The 22,562-nt window shown below is 40.5% G+C and overlaps 1 protein-coding gene across 2 annotated transcripts in view; it reads right to left on the reverse strand.

Moving 5' to 3' along the window:
* ARK2C (arkadia (RNF111) C-terminal like ring finger ubiquitin ligase 2C) overlaps positions 1-12,958 on the reverse strand; it is a 161,007-nt gene extending 148,049 nt beyond the window's left edge. For both annotated transcript variants that reach the window (XM_051969668.1, XM_051969667.1), the window contains exon 1: positions 12,868-12,958. In XM_051969668.1, the coding sequence (XP_051825628.1) occupies positions 12,868-12,928 (61 nt within the window). In that variant the 5' untranslated portion in view covers positions 12,929-12,958. The remainder of the gene's footprint in view (positions 1-12,867) is intronic.
* Positions 12,959-22,562: the final 9,604 nt, after the last annotated feature.

Raw genomic sequence — 22,562 nt, forward strand, 5'->3', positions numbered from 1 at the left:
ACAGCACCTCTTTCCCCCTTTAAAAATATTTATGCCTCTCAACTTTCAGCAGTCTAGGAACTGAAATTCCCACCATATGAATCTTTTATTTAAGGTAAAGTATAGTATTTTGAGGAGACCTCTGTAACTATGATTAACACCCATATCAGAATCACCTAATCATAGTGTTCAGAAATCATCTCAGAGATGATCTTCATGTCCAACTAATATCTGAATGGGAAATCTCTTTATAGCAGTCCAAACAAGTGGTCATCTCCCCAGGAAGTTCACTAGTTCTGAAGGTAGTCCATTCCATTTTAGGAGAATTCTTATTATCAGGAAGTTTTTTCTGTTTCATTGACAAAACACTACTTTCTATAGTTGTCACCCATTGCTCTTGATGCACTCCCTGAGGATAAATAGAACAAGTCGGGTCCCTTTTCTACATACCAGCCCTTTAAATATTTGAAGACTATCATAGTCTCTTGGGAGGAGAGGTGCTAAATCTATTCTTTTCCAGGTTTAATAATTCCAATTCCCTTAACCAATACTCTTTTATGAATAAAAAGCAACTCTTAGAGCAGTGGTTCTTGACTAAGGGTCCTTAAAGCAAGAGTTTTAATTCCTTAGAGAGCCATGGATAGATTTCAAGAGGGTCCATGACCCTAGATTTGAAAAAAAATGACATCATAATCTGTAGCTGAAATTTAGTATTTCCCTCAGTTAGTTAAAAACACTATTTCAAGAAAGGGACCCATAGGTTTCACTGGACTGCCAAAGGGATCCATGACAGAAAAAAAAAGGATAAGAAATCCTACCTTAAAGAGATGTGACATAAAAAATTAGGCAGGCTTCCATAAGAGTCATAGTGAGATTGAGAGACCTAGGCAGGTAGAAGCAGCAAAACAGTACCAAGGCAGGTTATTAAAAATGGGAAGAGGGCAAGGATTGTGAGGTAGAAGAAAATTTTCTATATCCTTAAGACTTACCTAAAGTTGACTCACATCTAACAGCCTTTTGCTCCAACTGTGATCCTTGATAATGTTGGGATGAGAGACATGGTCAAATAGGGGAAGGAGAGAAGAAAGCTTTAAAAAATATGTTTCCTTCTCCTTTCCCCTTCACTAGGAACTGAGAAAGAACTATGGGCATTGGGGTTTTCTGTCCTTTCCTCAAACAGGTGTTAACTGAATTTTCACCTCCTCTGAATTCCTAAAAGCTTCACTGAATACTCAACCATTCAGTTCTATACTCCTTTCTCCCAAACCCTTAGCAGACATGTGCCAAGGCTGCAGTTACCCATATCCTTACTCCACCTCTCTATCCCAGACTCCACCAGGCCAATTCATCAAGGAAACCATCACAATGCCTACTCCCTCACGTGCATGAGGTGGGTGACGTTTCTGTCATTGTTCCTAAAGCTGGGTAGGGAACGGCTGGATCTGAAAGAGCGATTCCCCATTTCTGCCCTGCTGCTCCCCACCCCACCCCCATTCATTCCCTCACTAGGTTCTGTTTTGTAACAGCTCAGCTCAGTGAGACAGTTCAATAAAAATGAATTTATAAAGAGTCAATGCCAGAGGGAACCTTATTTGCTTAAAGGCTACAGTGAGCAAGGCTTTGGGGTGTGTTAGTAAAAATAACCCTAGGCTCAGAGTTAGGATGTTGAAAGTTTAGTCATGGCTGGGATACTTACAGCCTCTAAGGTGGGTCACTTGAGCTTTCTAGACCTCAGTTCCCTTACCTGCCAAGTGGGTCACTAATGTTGTCTTCTTCACAGAAAGAAATGAAATCACGGAAGAAAAGTACATTGAATAAATGAGAGGAAATTCTAGAATATTAGAGCTCGAAAGGACCTGGGAGATCTTCTAGTTCTATTCCCTCATGTTAGATAAGATCAAGTTAGATTGATTTAGAGATAAGTGAATGGCTTAGAATCACACAGCCAATAAATGGCACATTTGGTACTAGAACCTTGAATCAAAGGTTTCTGATGCCCAGTTTAGGGCTCTTTTTATTATTCCCTATCATCATTGTTATTAAAATGATAATAATGCTTTATATTTGCTTTCCAAAATGTTTCTGCAAATATGATTTCACTTAATCTTAGAATGTGGTAAGTACATTTTTAAAAATAGCTCCCTTTAGCTATTTTTGATGAAAATGATTCAAATCACTTTCAGACTTTCAAAGCACTTTACTCATAGCAGTTCTATGAATTAAGAAGTGCAACCCATTTTACAAATGAAGAAACCAAGGTCCAGAGGCCCCCATCACAGACAACAGTGCTCCTGATTTTGGAGCCATATCTCATTTTCTCCCAACCCTAACCATTTCCCTCTATTTACTCCACTAATAGCACAGTGCCCAATAGAATACCACGGACAGGGATGAACCTAGTTAGGAATGATATTTCTTCTATGCTCTCTCACTCTGTCTTTCTCTCTCTCTCTCTGTCTCTCTCTCCTCTCTCTTTCTCTCTCTCTCTCTCTGTTTCTCTCTCTCTGTCTCTGTCTCCCCTCTCCCTTCTTTCCCTCTCTCTGTCTCTCTCTGTGTGTCTCTGCCTCTCTTTCCCTCTCTCTGTCTCTGTCTCTCTCCTTCCCTCTCTCCCTCCCTCAGCTCCCTGCTATTTCTCCTACAAACATGCACAGAAGTGTGCAAATGCATGTGCTCACAAATAGATAGCCAACATCAACTGTGGCAATGGAGCAGTTAAATTAGGACTGGGTAAACTTGTGACCCATGGCATTTCAATTCCATCAAAAGACATTAACATCAAGGCTTTCTAGTTAAGACTTGGTAACAAGAAACCCATATGTTTATGGCCATGATTGAGAGACCAGAGCCTGAAGAAAAGGGCCTCAGGCTTAGTTCTGTTAAGAATCAAAGCAGATCTATTCAAGGTTTGGGCAGCTCTAAAAAAGAAAAATGGGGGAAAGGGGGCACATACTTCTTTCAAGCTAGTGCCTAGGGGTTGTCAAGGCACTGAAGGAGTCCACAGATGGAACTCTGGACTAGCAATCACCATCAAGGCTGAATTTGGTTTATTCTCTCCCCACTCTCCCCTCACCATCCCCCACCTCTAACTTGCTTGCTGTGTGACTTCTGGCAAACCAGTCACCTTTTCTGTTTTCAGTTTCCTCCTCCATCAAGTGTGGAATTGAAATGTATTCATAGTGGTCAGGTATTTTGAATTTAAGCAATCATAACTACTCTCCAATAAATTCTTTTTCTCATTGGAAGAACATTCCTGAGGCAGTGAACTAAAAATAATAATAATAGTAGTAGTAAGTAGTAAGCCTTCTTTGCAAAGTTTTCCTTAGGGAACCAGAATTCCAACTTGGACCACTGGCTTTGGATCTAAGATAATTAAGATTTTCCAGAGAGAAAATAAGCAATCCCTCCAGTTAGATTTGCATTTTAAAGAACTAGAGAGAAAAGGGCAATGCTTTATTCTGAGATAGATTAGCTATAAAAATAGCTAACATAGCATTTGAAAAGCCCTTTCTTCACAATGACACTTTGAAATAGATATTACAGCTATTATTATACCCATTTTACTGATGAGAAAACTGAGACTCAAAGAGCCTGAGTGGCTGACGCATGGTCATAGGGTTAATAAGTAGTAGAATCACCAAATCTTCTGACTCCAGGTCTGAAAGGACTCTTTCCTCTGATACCACAACTATCTGAGATCATATCCAGCTTTAAAAAACAATCAATGGTCTCCTGAATAGTTCACTAATGAGTGAATTCCACGCACCAGGGTACAGCAATTTCCCAGTGGGAGAGGACTTTCTTTCAACTCGGGTCACCAAAGAGGCTGTTCTTTGTTTAAAATGTAAAAATTTACTCACCTGTTTTTCCACACAAAGGTAAGACTGAATAATGCCTCTGAAGCCCATTTCTCCTTCCTCTTCTCTCTGATTCATCTCCCATTTCTACTTTGTCCTTTTTCAGTCTCCCACTTCAACTCTGGCACTCTCCCCTCTAGTCTAAATCAAGAATCTTCCTCTTCTAACTGTTCTAGCCATTTCCTTACTCTTCTTTTGATCAAGTCTCCCATCTGAAATCAAACTCTCCTGGCCTCTTTCCTTTTCTGTTTCTTCACTTTGCTTTCCTTAGTCCTTTACCCATTTCCTCCTTTCCTTTCATTCACTAGAATTTGCCTATACTAACACTCCTTTAAAAATAGTATGAGATAATTATTTTAAAATGCTTATTAGTACAGTGCCTTGCAAAGACTAAGAACTATAGAAATGTTATCAATTTATTATTGATTATTATTACTAACTGGACTAAGTATCTTCTGTAGGGTGAATAAGATAATTTATAATAGAAATCATATAAAATGTTCCTTATTTTCCTGGTACCCTTTTCTAAGTTATTTACTAACCCTGTGTCTCAATTTTCATATTTACTGGTAAAAATGAGGATACCAGCACCTCTACCTCCTATTATCGCCCCCACATTTACAGGGGTATGTCCTAGATGTCCTGGATTACAGCATCACAGGTTTAGAGCAAGAAGGTCATCTTGTGTAACTATCTGACTTTGCAAATGAGGAAAATGAGGTTCAGAAAAATTAAATTATTTATTCAAGGTCATATGTATAGTAAGTTACAGAATTGGGATTTGAACTCATGTCCCATTACTGTGAACCTCAATATCATGTCTGTGAAAATGCTTTGAAAAGTTAAAAGCATGATCATTATTTTAAGTGTATTTCTTACCATCTATGTTTCAAAACATCAAAGTTAATCTTTTTTCATTTTTTTTTAGGGACCAGCCATAGCTTCCCATATTTCTGCATGGATATTCTACTTATATCTCAACCTCCATTTGTCTAAAACTGAAGGTATCTTCCCTCCACAAAGCCAATTTCTCCATACAACTGTCTCATCTCTGTTGATAGAACTTCCACCTCCAGACTCAAAATTTATCATCTTTGACTTTTCTCTCTCCTTCAGTCTCTGATTGATTCATCAGTTGCCAAGTCCCATATATTCCTTTCTTACCATGTTTCTGTCACCTGTCCCCGTCTTAATACTCCCAATGCCACCACTATAATTCATAAGATTTAGATTTAGATAAATTTAGAGTTGAACATACCCCATAAAATCATAGAGTTAGAGTTGAATTACCTTAAAGGACATGGAAACCTACTCTCTCATGGAAACGGAAGCACAGAGAGGTTAAAGAACTTGACCAGGATCATACAGTGCTCCAACATGCACTGTGAACTCCCATCTTCCTGACTCAGACCAATCTATCTACTGCTCCATACAGACTTATCATTTCAAGCTTGGCTTACTAGAGTCTCTTCCATTCCATATTAGTGCTTTTCCTCTGAGAACATCTCCAGGTTATTTTGTATATGTTATATTTGGGCACAATGGTTCACATCTTGTTTCTTCCATTAGATTGTAAAATCCTTGAGAATAAGGGACTATTCTTGCCTTTCTTTGCAACCTCAGCATTTAGCATAGTAACTGGCATATAGAGCTTTAAAAAGTCTCATTAACCTGATTTCACCCACTTGATCAAAGACCTCCAGTGTCACCCCACTTTTTATAGATTAAATATCAAATCCCTTTGACTGATATTAAAGGATTTACATTGCTTACCTGTCTTTCTAACTTTTTCTTCAGCCACCTTAGTCTTGGAAAACAATCCTACCTTTGTTCATTTTGTTCTTCTGCTTGGAATATTCTCCCTTGTATTCTCCTCAGATCCAAATCCTCTCCATCTACTACCTTTCACTGCTCACTCCTGCTCATATGTGACCTTTGTCTCCTCTTATCTTTCAAAGAATATCAGAACTATAAGGGAGCCCAAAAGTCAGATCTCCACCTCATACCATGTGTAAATGAAATACATACGTATACGTGTATGTGTGTGCATGTATACATATATATATACACAATATATATAGATATGTCTTGCTTCTTTCCAAGATTATAGAATAGAGGACTGAGATGGAGTCTCAGATTTTTTAATATGTCTCCACTGTTTAACACTGGCTATATACAGATCATAGGATAATAAATTTAATGTTGAAAATGAATTAAGGACCTCAGAAGTCATCTAATCTAACTATTTACAGATTAGGAAACTGATACCTAAAGAAATTAAGTCAGCTATCTAAAGATCACCTAGACAGTGAGGTCTGGAATTCAAATCCTGGGCCTCTAGCACTCTTTCCACTAAAACAGGTGCTCACCAAATAATGCTTCATCGGCTGGGTGGATGGATAGATAGAAAGATGCACAGATAGTTGTGGATGATTGGATGGTTGAATGGATGGATGGTTGGATGGATGGACGGATGAATAGAAAGATGGAGGTAGATCCAGGCATTGCAATTGGCTTAACTTCATTTTTTTTCTTTAAAAAAGAAAAGTCCTTGGGTTGTGAATATTGACATTTTGTGAATCTGACATTTTGAGTCTTGCAAATGTACCATTTCTCCATTTGTTTGGAGGCATAGAGATTAATCTTTTGATGAACCTCACCTGAAAAGCCCTTTACCCATACTAAGAAGATACTAAAATCCTAATTTTATTCATTAATACCCCCACTAAGTAAATGAAATGAGGTCTTCAAAGACTTTCATGGCCCTGGAGAAACTGAGACTTACATCAAATTATATTTGTCTTGTGGTCAGCTTGAGAAAGTAGGGCCAATTCCCTTCAAGGATTATTAGCATTCCCTTCACTTGAAATTTTATGCTCCAGGAAACAGACCAGGCCAATATATCTGGAGAACAGAATAGTCCTCTCTGAATTGTCTTCTCCCCTTTGACTTAGTAAACCACAGGTTTCCAAATGTGACACTCCAGAATGATTATTTCAAGGTCAGGGGACAGAGTAGAGGGAGGAGAAGGGGGAGGGGGCACTGCAGATAAGAGAAAATATTGCCAGTGTTTGTAAGCTGCATATAAGGTATAAAGCCAGTCAATTTTTTTTCATCTTGCATGTTAATAATATTTGCCAGTTTATGGAAAACTGTTATTTAAGGAAACTCATTAATTAAGTCAAGTTGGCTTCATCCCACACTAGTTTAGGGAGAGAAAGTCCCTCTCTCAGAACCTGGAGCTGTCATAGTAACTTACCAGTCTTCCTTTTTTTTTTTTTTTCAAAGCCTGCAGTATGAAGAATCAACTTAATAGATGACTTTTCCAAAACCCCAGGGTCAAACTTATTAAACCAGAGATGTGTTAGATGGATTAGAAAGTGAAAATGAACTATGAAAGCTTTTTGGTTGCCAAAGTGGTGGAATAAGGAAGGGGAATGTGCTCTCCTTGATATGAATGTGCCTCTAACAAGCCAGGTCAAAGTATAGTATGCATATGATAAATTGCTCAGTGTGAGTTCCCATTAATCCAATAGGTTTTTTTGGTATTATTAGATTACTAAATGAACCCCCAAATGAATTAACCGAACAATTTTGACATGCTTTATCACTAATTTACAAAAACAAAATTTGGGGTTGGTTAACCTTGCTAGAATGAAGCTGCTCTCTAAGAATGACACAGCCCTGGGGTACCTGATATTAACAGGACTAGGACCTGTCTAGGAAGGTTTTTTTGTGTTTGGTATTTATTTTATTTTTTATGGTTTGGGGACATTTATTGGTATTGTTGGGGTTGGGTTGGGGGAAAGGGTTGATTTGGTTTGGTTTGGTCGGACCACAAACACAATTGAAAGTTGCCTCATGTAAAAAGAAAACAAAACCAAAAAATAAAAACAAAAACAATAACAAAAACAAACAAAATCAGTCACGTCATCAAATGATCAGCCCCGTAGGCATGCATGTTTCCTCTCATGCAAACTACAGCACAAGCCTCTCTCTGTTACATGTATGTGTGTATGTGTGTCACAGCAAGTCAGCTAAGCTTCCCAATCTGGAATGGGGTAGGCTAGCGAGAGAACAAAGGGCCAGAGCAGAGATTACACCAAGAGGGAGAGAGAAAGTGTTGTGTGTGATCACATAGGAGGGACATGATGGCCAGATACATGGAAAAGGAATATGGAAGAGGAAAACTCAGGATACGGCTTGGAGGAAGCGAGGAGGCACTGCCTTGCAAAATGATACGGCTCTCCAAAATGATGACCATTTGAAAGAACCATGAATTTCTTTAATCAACTGATGTCACTGGTGTCTAACATGCCTCATTTAACAAGGCTTGTTCGGGGTTAGGAATTGAATAGGTGTAATTGATAAATGCTTGAATTTGGTTTCCACCTTAGAAGAGAGAGGGGGGGAAAAAGCATTTCACTACTTTCCTTCCAAATGCCTATACAATACATGTGCATTTTTTAAAGGGGGATCTCTTTTTGGAGGAGAAGAGACCTGATTTCCTCCCCTCTCTCCTCCCCCAGAAAAATCCACTTAATATAATGACAGAGGTCAGAAGTCATTTTTCTTAACCAGGTTGCAAGTGCCACAGTTTAACCAATTTTCATTGTGGTATGGAATGGTTTTGGCCACTGGGGATCTGGGAAATAGGCTGCAGCAGCACCTCTGGCACATCCCTGTCAAACAAAGACAGCCCAGAAAAGCCGTGCTCTTATTCCCACCATCCCTGGTCCTGCTGTTTAACTTGATGAATCAAAACAGGGCTGTTTTGAAGAGCTTCCTGACCAGGAATTCTAAGGCAATGTTTCAATCTCAGAGTTCAACTATTTTTAATATTCATCTATCCACACACACACACACACACACATATATATGTATATGTGACTGTGGTGAATTTCTGTTTCACAGAAAGTGGTGCTAACCTCGGGTATATTAGAGCATCTCACCTCTCCTCTTCCAGTTTAGACTAGGACAAAAAATCTCTATTTTGGGTACCATTGTAAATTCGGAGGAGGAAGTAAAGTTTTAAACAAATATTCGGTCTCTCAGTACTGTATTCCTTTTCTTACACTTGATGTTGGCTCCTAGATTACCGGTATCCTAATCCTGAACCCCACTTGACTCGGGAATTAAGAGGCAAGGAGGAGTAATGATTAGGTACTCCCCAGCAGCTAAGGATAAGGTGTGTACCCAAGTGAGCCATTCGTGGTAGGAGAGGGCTGGAACCCAGTGGATGTGGACCACCCCCAACCCCCTTTGTGGGATGCAGGATTTTTATCCTTGTGCCCCAAACTGCTAATGGAAAGAGATATGGGGTATGAGATTAAAGTCACCATATCTATTACAACCAAAAAAAAAAAAAAAAAAAAAAGGCATTCACTCAAACCTTACAATGGGGGAGGGGTGGAAGTAGGTGAGGGTGGGGATAGAAAAGCAAGGGAAAAAAATCTAAACAGCAGGATACGACAATAAATGGGGAAACAGCAAGAGAAAAAGCACACTAGGTTAATATAGGAAAACTAGTTTCTTTATTGAGAGATTCGTATATTAGTATTAGTGGATTCTGTGTGTAACAATGTTGTCATGCACACAATACAAAAAAAAGGCCGGGCCCACCATGCTTCGGAAGGGCAACAGAACAAAAGCAGCGTACAATGAGCAGATGGTCCAGGCTACACGACCACATTACATTTCAGCAGGGTAACGTCTCTAACCGAGCGATTTACATTGTCAACTGGGGAATGTAAAAAAATACAGATCATGCTTTAGTTTTAGTACAAGAAAAGGTGAAAAAGATACACAACCAAAAGGATATTTGATACAGAAAAAATTACCCCACAAAATAAGAACAGGAAGTAATTCAGCACAGCAGAACACGCTATCCCTGTTGAATGGAAACCCATTTTGCCGGGAACTCTTTTCCCCTTTACCTTCCATGAAATGCCAAATTTGCCAGATTGGAAGGTTCTCTGGGTTTGTGATTTCAGAGGGACCCCGAATTAGGGGCTCCATTCTGTGGTAACTGTTTTTGTCTCAGGGGTTTTTAAAGACAGTTCATCCGGCATGCAGTTGGCTTTTGGGAACAGATGGTAGCCAACAGTTAAAGGGGCAGCACTGAGGGCCAGGGCTGCATGACATGTAATGTCCAAAGATGCACTAGTTCTCAATATTTAAGGAACTGTGGCAATCACTCCCCTTGAGCCAGGAACCTCTGTCTACCAAATTTCTAGAGGCTCTGGAATGGTAACAAATGACATTAAATTGAAGAATTTAATTTTTTTTTTTTTTGGCCTCTGACCAAATGTAATTTGTTCAGTTATGCCTGGGTGCTGCAAGGCAAGCCGATGTTTACCCAGATAACTGGAAAAATAAGATACCGCAGCCTCCAAACCTAAAGCAAAATGAATCCACTTAACAGGAATTTACAGTGCAATGTACTTAGCTAAACAAGATGAAGATACAAAAATGGTTGTTATTTCTCTACAGCTATTCTGAAATGGCCTGTTTCCTACACTACTACAATGAAACTAAAGAGAACAGGTTTAAGCTAACAGTCTCTCTAATAGTTTTACAAGAAGATTGTGGTTTAGGACTTCGTTGGTTTAAGCATTAGTATCCTCTATCGGAAGGTCATGAGTTCCTAGCATATCATGCTAAATTTTGCCCACACTTTCACACACCCCTTTGCTGCTTACAGCTCCTCTGGGGGGAGGTGTGTACACCAGGAAAGTAGAACTTTGAGTGGCTTGTAAATGTTTTTTGGGGGGATTGGGGAAGGGAGAGGACCAAAAAAGAGGGAAGTAAAAAATATATTTTTAAGAGCAGCTAAAGCAATTTGAATTTCAAGCCATGAAATTGTATCTTGTCTTCTGAAATGATATTTAGAAATCTGGTGGTATTAATGAGTATGATAATGATTTAATCAGGATAATTATAATTATACTTTTAGGCTCAACATCCTTCTTAATCATGTTTGAATTTCTGCCTAGTGTACAGTCCCACACCCCTAAAAGAGGAAATGGCAAGTAATAGGGAGATAATCGCTTAAACAAAGGTGGGGGGGATTAACATTTCAGAAAAATCTCCTTCTCTACCCCCCCAACCCTACCCCGCCCTTTTTTTTTTCTCCTTCTAATTGACAGGCAGGCCTGAGATAGGGGATACTGCAGCTTAAATAGCAATGCCTTCCTCAGATGGAAACAGGAAATGGTTAAGAGGGGTGTCACAATACAGCTAAATGCGGAGGCAGAAGGGTCACAGCGCACACAGCAGCAAGTTGACCATTCACTGTGCTACACAATGAAGAAAAAAAAAGATTTGATAAATGCAGAATGTCATCATTCTATCATCACACAAGAAACTGCGGTTCAAACAGGCCTACGGTCCAACCTAGTCGTTCTGGGCACACCAGGAGTTGAGGGGTGGGGGTGGGGGACAAGGGGCAGGGGATGAGGGTGAGGGTGAGTGGACTGGCGGCTGGGCTGGCTATGTCAGGGCTGGGTCTCCATTTTAACGCTCACTTAAGCCTCTAGGGCAGCCAATCTTCAAGGGGGAACCCACTGCACTAGCGTATGGCCACCCCCACCTGGAATGCTGACTGAGAGAAGAGCGAGTCTGCATGGGTAGACATCATTCTGTTTTAGTGTGATATTATCCAGTGGGGATTTCAGGCAAATGTGGAGTGGAGAAGGGAGAAGAAACATTTCCAAGAGGAGAAATGTGTATCCAAAGGCAGAATACCCAAAAGAAAAAAAAAGAAAAAAGAATCTAAATGAATACTGGGTGGTGGTTTGGGATTTTTTTGATCTGTTTTGGGTTTTTTTTTTTTTTTTTTTTTTTTTGGTTTGTTTGTTTTTGCTTTTGATTGAAAGAAAATGGAAGAAATGGGGTGGGGGGAAGAAAGGGGAAAAAAAATCAAGCCTATTGTTATAGCAGAATGTGAGGAAAAGGGAATGTGAGGGAAATCCGTGCAAACACATCCCATAGCACATATTTAAAAAACAAAACCCCCACCGCCAGCCTGCTGCTTTGTAACTGTCTCCCGGTGGCAAATGTATGGCGTTGGGGAGGACTCCTGGCCAGAGAGGTGATCTCCAGCCTGAACCTCACACACAGTTGCAATCCCCAAAGGACCAAATATACAGATCAAGTCTGGCACAGGGAAAAACAGAAATACATGTCTAGCTCTCTCCAAGTCAAACGGACACACACACGAGCGCGCGCGCACGCACACACACACGCACACGCACACGCACACATACACACACATACTGCAACCACACCACACCACGCCAAGAATCTTTAACCCGTCTTCACAGCAAAAGCGGTTTCAGACAATTGCGGGGGGGAGGGGATAGCACAACACAGAGGCAATAAACAAACAACAACAACAACAAAAAAAAAAGGTTAAAAAGGAGAAGGGGGAGGGGGAGGAGAAAGAAAGAAAGAAAGAGAAAGAAAGAGATCATGCTACTGCCCACAAGAGGTTGGGGGGTGGGGTAGGGGAGTGCAAGGAGAGAGAGCCACAGATCCCAGTTAAACAGCGATCAGCCACTAGTATTAATGACAAAAAAATACAAATTAAACAGGGCACACACCTCAAAATAAAATTTTGTGAAGCCCACACTGCTACATAAAAATCAAACACTCCATACAGACACACACGTACACACACAATCAGATCTCTCTCCCTCTTTTAGAGCATCTAGGCATCTGGGAAGGGGGGGGCGATTTGGGGGAACCAAGTCCGCCGCAAAGGATTAAAAAAATAGGGGGGAGGAAGGAGGGAAAGAAGGGGGAGGGAAAGATCCGTGTCAGCCAAACCCCAACTTCCTTACAATAGATCTCAGGGGAGCAGGTTCCCCACACTCAGGGGGTCCCCAAAAAAAGAAAGGGCTAGACATAGCTTTCTTGCAAAAGCCCTCCCTCCCCACCAGCTGCAGCACCCAGGTCTCTCCCCCAATACCCCGTTTCCCATGCCCACGGCGATCCGAGCTCCAAAGCAGACCCCGAAATGAAAAAGCGATACCTCTGTTTCGCACAGAGCCAAATACTGGAAGAACGAGATAGCCTACGTGGACTAGGACCATCCTGGAAGCTGGGGCGGCGGCGGCGGCGGCTGCTCTCGCGGCTGCTGCGCGGGGTCCCTTTGTTGCGCTGCTCCCGGGCGCTGGTGGAGGCGGAGGCGGAGGAGGAGGAGGCGGAGGAGGTGGTAGAGGAGGAGGTGGGGATGGAGGGGATGGAGGGGATGGAGGGGATGGAGGGGATGGAGGGGATGGAGGGGATGGTGGCGGAGGCAGCAGCGGGGCGGAGGCTGCGGAGGCTGAGGCGGCGGCAGCGCTGGCTGGCGAAGAGACAGATGGCCCATGGAAATGTTCCCTTCCAATCCCCCTCTATACATTCAAATGCGGGGCTGGGGCCGCAGCTGCCCGGCACACAAAGGCGAGGGCAGCCAATGGGAGCCGAGCGCGGCGCAGGCTCCGCCGGGGACCCGCCGCCGGCTCCACCGGTGACAGGGATGGAGCGGGAGGGGAGGGGATGAGGAGGGAGGGAGAGAGAGAATAGGGGAGAGGTGGAGAGGCCCGAAGGGGTGGCCAATCAGGGCGGCCAGAGAGAAGCGGGGAGGGGGCAGCCCCACGGGGCGGGAGAGGAGCGCCTCGGGTCGTAGCTAACGGGCAGTGGGCGGAGTGCACACTCAAATCGCACACAAACGTGCCCTCGGGGTGCACATATACACGTACACACAACGGGTTCAGGCACATGGAGTACAATACACATATGGCCATGCTGTGAATACAGAATACAAGCATGAGTGGCCCCTGAGCACACAGGTGCATATACACCCTTGCACATGGAGTGTGAATGAATGTAGTGGGAATACATACATTCTTGAATATGTAAAGCATATCGTTTCCACGGACACATACACAGAGGATGCTTGACATCCCGTATGCATAAGAGTAAAGGGATGGGGACCACTGTATTCATTGGGCAGCAGCTCCCAGAAAATTTACCCCGGTATGCAGGGCAGACACCCAGTCTTCCCCCTTACCACCATCACCGCCACACTGGCATGTGGGACAGGCAAAAAGTACACCTACATACAAGTAACAGCAAGCAGTAATTCCCGAGACCCACATAGGGCACACAGCACCGACTATAAGAACAGGTGCAGATCTCCCAGGGCAAACAAGTATACTCACATACAACATATTTCCCATCATGCACACCCTGGTGTTTACAGGATCAGAGAATCCTATTCTCCTTGGAGACCATCTAGTCCTTCTCCTACAGATGAAGAAAGGGAGGCCTACAAAGGAGAAGTGACTTCTGCAGAGTCACAAAGCCAGTGGGTGTCAAAAGCAGAATTAGAACCCATGTGCTTGGATAGCCCTGGATAGCCCTCTGTCCACCTTACTGTGCCTCCTAAGGACAGGGACACATATATCTCATTCAGCTACATAGAACATACACCCATACCCAGAACACAGGGCATATCCCTTCCCACAGCACCCTCAAAGCGATATATACACAGGCTTTCTATGGATAGGCAGAAAGAGAGCACATAGGGTGTATTCACCCTGATTCCAGGTGAAGCTACGAAATCAATGTGCCCAGATATGTGTGCACATGTTTATGACAGATTCAAGAGTGTGAAATTTAACACTGTATTTCAGAGGACACAGATACAGACCACACATGAACAAAGAGATATGTCAAACCTTAGTACAGGTGTGCACATGCACATGTTCACACACATGAATGTGAAGCTTCCACAGAAATAACAAGCCAAACTTGCACATTACAGTAGGTACACCATCAGCAGCGTGAGTCACATGACACCAATAGACAACACATGTATCTATCTACTATACCTACAATGGACACTGAATGGAAGAGCCCCTACATTTACTTAATGGAAAACTCTGAAAGACACAATTGTGACTAATGCCAGAAAATCAACAGGATGCTGATGATCTTCATACATTCCCACCGATATGGAAAATTCTGTTTTCAATCACTTATTTAACTGATGGCTGCTATCCTCATTACAGGATGCTAACTCACTGGCATCATGAATCCTGGCGATAACTTAAGATTCAGATAATGTTAGTGCTGTAAGGACTGTTACAAACCAGTAACAGGACAAACTGCTGGTCCAAGGTCATATAGCTACTTAGCTTTTTTCCCTTTTTTTCCTTTTTTGATCTCAAGGCTAATTACTGATGGTCTTTCCCTCCCCCCCTTTTTTTCCCTCTTCTCAGCCTCTCTTGTTTTTAATTATCTATTGAACTCTGATTGGAAGATGAATGGAGAATCAAAGAACATTATGAAAGGAAGATGTGGAAAATACTTTGTTCTCTTGACATTATTTACAAAGTAAGGTTCATACATAACATTTGAAGTCATTTAGGAGGATAGATGAGATCCTACTCAGGTGTAAGCTACAAGATCCATTGACCTGTCTGCAGCCTTTTCAATGTTCATGGCATTCATGAGTTAATCTCATTCTGGAGTTGGAAGATACCACAGAAGTCATCACATCCAAAGCATAAGTCTGCTACATTATTTCTAACAATTGGTCATCCAACCTTTCCTTGAAAGCTTTCAGAATTAGGATATTCATTACTTCTCAAGCTAGCCCTGCACATTTTTTTTTATATTTTCCAGTTATTGAAAGAGTTTTTCCTTATACTGAACTAAAATCTGCTGTTTTATATTTTTGCCTCCTTCTCCCAACTCCATAACTTTTTCCTTCCAATAAATCTAGTTCTAATCTCTAGAGTTAAGCAATCTATTCCTTCAATTTATGACAATCCTTCAAATATGCAAGACAGTTATTAAATCCCTAGTTCCAAATCTTCAATTTGCCAAATTAAGCATTGTCAGTTACTTCAGCTCATTCTCAGATGATATAGTTTTGGGTCCACTCCATCTTATCACCCTTCTTTGAGTTCTTTGGAATTTGTCCATTTTCTTCTCAACTCAGTTCCCTAAACCCAAAACTATTTTACATATGGTCTTCTTCAGCCAGAGAACAGCAGAACAATCAATTGTACATTTTGAATACTTTTATTAAAACCTAGGATTGCATTAGAAGTTTAGGGACACACATTGCACAACTGATTCAAAGTACCTTGCAATTCATTAAATCCCCTAGATCTTTCTCATACCTGCTATATAGCCAGAGTTCCCCTATCTGGTCCTAGTACTATTTATTTTTTAAACTAAATATGGAAATTTACATTTATCCCTGTCAAATAGCTTGTTAGATTTGATTTATAATTCTAGCTTAGGCAGGTGCCAACACCACACCTTGAACAGATTCTGTGGAGGTCTATGAGACACATAGTCTAGTCTTTATAATTTAATGGAGGAAAGAAGAGAAATCACTGCCAACATTTATTGGAATTGTAATCTTGTCACATGTCACAGTTCCTGCCATTCAAATGGAACAAATAGAATAAGATCTCTCTGTTTCTGTCTCTGTCTCTTTTTTTCTCTGTCTCTGTCTCTGTCTCTCTCTCTCTCTTTCTCTCTCTCTCTCTGACACACACACACACACACACACACACACACACTTAAAAAATAGATACAAGCACTCTCTATATTACAGACTCGATATCCTTCTATCTATGTACCATCCTGAAGTACTAAGTGATCTACAATAGCAGACCTTGGGAAAACCAATGGATAACTCCAGTTTTCATGTTAGTCAATTATGTTAGCCCTCTTCTAGATTGTCTACCAAAGGACCCCCAGCCAATTTAACCTTCATCATATCTTATTCATTTGTCCAGACTTCAGGAGGTCCAGTGAGAGATCTGGTGATAAAAATCAGATCTCATTTTCAGTCTAGGGCACATTGTCCTGCATCAACCATATTGCCTCCTCAAAACATGCCATTTCTCTAGTGCTAGGATACTATTTTTTGTCTTTCTCTATCATTCAATGAAGCATCTAAAAATACATTGAAGCAAATTCCTTGGAATTGATGGATTTGCCATTACAATATTTTTCTTTTCAAAATCAATATGCAATGAATGTTGGTGGACTTAATATTCATTGTCTCTGTGATCTTGAACAGGTCACTTCCCTTTGGAAAACTTGAGTGTCCTCATCTGTGAAATGAGGGAATTAGACTAAATGATCTCCAGGGTCCCTTCCAGTTCTAATTTTCTCTATCTATAAAGTGGAGAGAGAGTAGAATGTCCACCCTACCCCTTTTCACAATCCTATCTCTAGAAGGAAAGAAAAATGGTCAGTTTAGCTCCAGTGCCTATCAGAATCACAGACCTGAGCTTTAAGTACCTTCTTTATTTAGGATCCAGCTGAAACCCCATTCCCAGATAGCTCAGCTTGTGGTTGCAGCAGATCTAGATTCCAGGACATTTAGTCAAGGAAGAATCTGCTTCATAGACTCTTCTCTAAAATCATATTTTTGGTATGTCTTCTCCCCCCTCCCCAAATACTTTTGTGATTCAGTAGGAAAACAAAAATCACAAAAATCTTAAAAGGGGGGAAAAACAAGATGACAGAATTGTTCACTTTTCAACAAGTTGTCTTGGCATCAGTTAGACACAGCCTTGAAAATCCATACAGCAACATCTGTCCTTCAATCAAAGCATCATCCAGTGTTTATCAAGCACCACAGTACTGTGTTAACGGAAAGGAAGACAGAAGAAAGACAAAGATGATCTCTGCCCTCGGGGAGCTTACTGTCTAGTAGGAAGAAAGACCATAAATACTGATATGAAATGAGTAAACAGTACATTGTAGTTTATAATCAAAGTCAGATAACAAATCACAGAGATTACGGTCAAAGAGATCAGAGAAGGGAGGGAGATCAGGGAAGGCTTCAGGAAGGAGGTGAGACAAGCTTACTGCTGTAAGATGAGCAGAATTTGAAGAAATGTGGGAATGGGTGTGGGGAGAGATAGAGGATATAATCTCTCAAAAATGTCAAGCGGGATATGATAAAGTACAAAGCTTTCCCATGCCATACTCATGTCTTCACATTGATCTATATCAATGGTATCAAGTTCTATTAGAAATGAAAGCTACCAAATTGTATATATGGCAACTAGGTGGTACAATGGATAGAGCTAGACCTCAGTTCAAATTCAGCCTCAAACACTTACTAGCTGTGTGATCCAAGGCAAGTCACTTAACCTCTATTTGCCTCTGAGGTTTCTTCATCTGTGAAATGAGCTAGAGAAGGAAACGGCAAAGCACTTCAATATCTTTGCCAAGAAAGTCTAAATGGGGTTTTGAAGAGTTAGATATCACTGATAACAACAAGAACTTGTGCATATGAACTACATATGGACTTAGAAGATCACATATGTATATATGTGTGTATTTATACACATATGTAAAAATATATCTGTATTGTTCAAGCCACATGCAACCCCACAGGCCATGTTTGATACCTCTGGATTCAATCATCAAGCAAACATCACTTTCTGCATGAAGCTTTTCCCCTTCCCCTATCTTCCAGGGCATCCCATTCCAAGACTATCTTGTATTCATTTCACATGTGTAAACAGGTTGTTTTTCCCCAACTCTATAGAAGGTAAACTCCTTGAAGTCAGGGAGAAGGACTATTTTACTTTTGTTTTTGTAACTCCAGAATCTAAAACAGTGCCTCAAAATAAAAGCATTTATTAAGTACTTGTTGGATCTAATTGTTTAGCCAATTAAAAATCCACTTAAGTATTCTATCATACAGCCCATATATCTCTATCTTTCCCACAAGAATATTTTGAGCAACTTTATCTGAAATGCAGATATACTACATTTACAGGATTTCCTTGATCCAGCAGCCTATTAACCAATCAACATAGTTCCAATGTGGCTGAGCTTTAAACATCAACTGTGTGGATGTGACAGGTGTGCTAATAGAGGATAAGATCTCAAAAGAAATGTGAAGGGGGCTCAAAGGAGAACCCTGAAATTGGTTACATTTAGCATGAATACGCTTGCAGCAGTCAGAGAGGAAAGAGAAAGATCAAGAGAGTGACTTCACTAAAGAAACCAAAAGGAAATACGGTGGAATGGTGAAAGGAAATCTAGAATTATGAGTAGTAATAATAGAATAATGACTAGTAATAAGAGATCGTTGAGTTTGGCAATTCTCAAACCATCCATAACCTTTGAGAGAATAAGTTGGAAGTGAAGGGAGAAAGGAACAAACATTTATTAAGCACCTACATGTCCTAGGGATTATTCTAAACAATTTACAACCCTGGGAGCTCAATGCTGTTATCTCCATTTTATAGTGGAGAAAACTGAAGCAGATATAGGTTAAGTGACTCATCTAGAGTCATATAGCTAGAAAGTATCAGAGGTCAAATTTGAACACAGGTCTCCCTGACTCCAGATCCAGTGTACCATCTAGTGGTAGAATGGTAGGCATAAAAGATGGAATGAAGTTGGTGAGAAACTGGAGGTGATAAATGAAGATTATTCTTTTAATAAGTCTGGCACTGAAGAGATGGGCCAACTCCAACAACTATACCCTCTTTCTGTCCATCCTTTCCTCTCTCTGCTTCCTAGATACAACTTTGTCTCTGTTTGTCTCTGTCTCTCTCTCTCTCTCTCTCTCTCTCTCTCTCTCTCTCTCTCTCTCTCTCTTTCTCTCTCTCTCTCTTCTTTGTCTCCCTTCTCTCTGTCTCTCTGTGCCTGTGTGTGTGTGTGTGTGTGTATCTGGCTGTCTCTCTTTGTCTCTGTCTCTGTCTCTCAGTCTCTCTCTGTCTCTGTCTCAGTCTCTGTCTCTATGTCTCTGACTCTGTCTCTATCTCTATCTCACTGACTCTGTTTCTCTCTTTCTCTGTGTCTTCCCCTCTTTCTTTCTCTGTGTCTGTGAATGTCTGTCTCTCTTTTCCTCTCCCTCTGTTTTTCTGTCTCTGTCTGTCTCTTTCTGTCCCTGTATCTTTCTCTGTGTGTGTGTATGTGTATGTGGCTGTCTGACTGTCTCTCTGTGTCTATCTTTTTTCCCCAATTGTCTCTATCTTTGTTTCTCTCGCTCTTTCTCTGTTTCTCTCTCAGTTCTTCTTCCTCATAGCAGCTCTTCTGGCTCTTCACCCTCTTTCCAGACCTTTGAGGCAGAAGTTTCCTTTGCAGATCACTCTGTCTCTAATCTGGAGCTCTGACTCTTAAGATCCAGGATTTCTTTGGAATGTGTCTACCTGGCTTTTCACCAGCCCCTTCTATTAGAGATATCCTAAACTCAAATTATTATAATTTCCCCAAAACATTTTTTTTCTGTCAATGGCACCACCATTCAAAGAGTCTTATATGTTTCAATCACCATATCTCTGACCCCTCTTTTGCCTCTTCTCACACTAGTGCCTTCTCTTCAAGAATGAGTCTCATTTACACCAAATATATCTTGAATGTACATGGTTATGTGCATATTGTACTTTGCACTCCTTAAGAACAAGAACCATGTTTTTGCCCTTTTTTTTGTATCCCTATCACTTAATACAATGCCTGACACATAGTAAGTGCTTAATAAACAGTTGTTGAATCTTATACTCCTGAGCTTGAAAATCTAAAATGGTTATTCAGATTTGTAAGTAAGTAAGTAAGGTTAAAAGTTCTTTGCTTGACAAGGCACTCCACAGACACCATCCTATCTCTCCATCTTAATAATATATCTCCCCCTATCTCCATTTTTTTTCTTTTGCTGAGGCAATGGCGGTTAAGCGACTTGTCCACTTGTCAAGTGTCTGAGGTCACCTTTGAACTCAAGTCCTCCTGACTTCAGGGCTAGTGTTCCATCCGCTGCACCACCTAACTGCCTCCCTATCTCCCCATTTGTCATACTATTCTAGTACACATGGCAGCATCAACTGTCGAAAACAAAGTACATATCCTGACTGGGCAAGTCCAAATCTCAGTGGAGAACTGCTTTTTCTGTATTTGTGTAGATTTCTGTTCACTTCCAAGTGACCAAAATTTAACACTGAAACAAACAGATTCAGGTTTTTGAAAGGGATGGTATGATTTTGATTAATCTAGAGGTTCTAAATCAATGGGGTTGAACTGACTAGTGACAAGGAAAATTTCTGCCACTAATAAGAGGAGGCCAAGCCCTGGTCTAGATGACCAGTAGTTTTGAATTTTGAGGCAGCTACACAGAGCCAAAACATAAATTTAACAATGTTTATTTTGCAGTTCTAAGAACATTTTTGTTCAGATGAGGTTTAAGTATCAACCTCCTAGGAGAATTTAACTAGAAGTTGTTATTGAATTCTATTTTAGGTTTTTCTATCAATGTATATTTGTGAGTATTTTGTGTTAAACATTTCTTTTGTGTATGAGAAGTAAATACCAGTCTCATACCTAGTTCATATTATACATGAGGGCTTTTCTATAGATTTTTTTGGAGGAGATGATAGGACATGAGCCAAAACTGAAGATTTCACTAAGTTGCCTTCAAATGCCAAGATAGAAAGTAACAAGCTAAAGTGTGTACTTTTTTTTTTTTTAAGTTTAACTCATCATTCTGGACTGAATCTACTCTGGACTGAGTGTGAGTTAATACAAAGGCCCATTAGCAGCAACTGTTTCGATGAAGTGTCTATCCTTTCATTATCCCTTGGACAATGGGTTTTTAATCTGTGGAATATTCTGCTCTCTCTCTTTAAATTCATATTCATTGTTTAAAATAACTATAATCCTGTTTTCCCTAATTAGGAAGTTCTTCCTCCTTAGGAATGACTTGTCCCCTTAGATTACACCCAGGATTTTGTTTGTACTTTTCTTACAAGTTGATCATGTATCATTGGGCATTATAGGTATTTGTGTATGTACTGAACTTTCTATATCAACTGTAACATTAACTTAATAAGGAAAGGATCTGTGTGTTAGCTGAATCTCCCCCCCCCCAAGACATAAACCCCATCTAGTACAGTAATCTGAAGAGAGCTGTCCCCTGATAGGTTGGATCTAATTTATTTGAACAGGTAGCTTAAAGGGATAGCAAGATGATGAAATGTTTGTTTTTCTTTTTGTTTGTTTTTTATCTTTAGTTTCTTGGGAGGTCTTGTTGTTTTGTGTTGTTTTATTTTAGAATGAGTCAGAGCATTTTTTAGGCAGAGGGAAAGGATCTAGGAGAAGATTAAGAAGGAGAGATTAAAGATACAAAAAAGAAAAGGTATAATTGGTGGAATAAGGTCCTAATGAAAAGCATGTCTCAAAGGGCAGCCTCTTCCTCTGAAGCAAGAAGAAAGGAGAGTAGGGTGGTGAAGATATGAAGAAATGTCTATGCTTACAATTGAAGGATTCTAAGAGCTATTATAGATGGTTTAAATTATTTACTAAGGGGAGGGGAAAAAAGATGGCAAGACTAAGTCTGGGGGCTTGTAAAAGGATGAATCTGTAAGTGTTAGGACTGGATTATGGATAACAGTAGATAACAATCAGAAAGATTTCAACATTACTTTGTGGGCAAAGGTAATCTGGAAAATGACACTGTTTCCCCAAATCCCTATCTCTCCCCAACATCTAAGGAGAAACTAAATTAGGTTAGTGTTATGGACTGGTTATGGACTAGTCCATAATTATTATATTTTATTATTTATTTTGGGGAACATTTTATTATAAGGAACATCATCTTTTATTTATTATAGAGAACATCTTCTTTGCCACCTCTAGTGTTAGGGAGTGATCTAGAGTAGTGGAGTCAAAGTCAAATAGAAACAGGGTTACTAAAGC

The sequence above is a fragment of the Antechinus flavipes genome, chromosome 1 (genome assembly GCF_016432865.1).
Source record: "Antechinus flavipes isolate AdamAnt ecotype Samford, QLD, Australia chromosome 1, AdamAnt_v2, whole genome shotgun sequence".
Classification (NCBI taxonomy): Eukaryota; Metazoa; Chordata; class Mammalia; order Dasyuromorphia; family Dasyuridae; genus Antechinus; species Antechinus flavipes.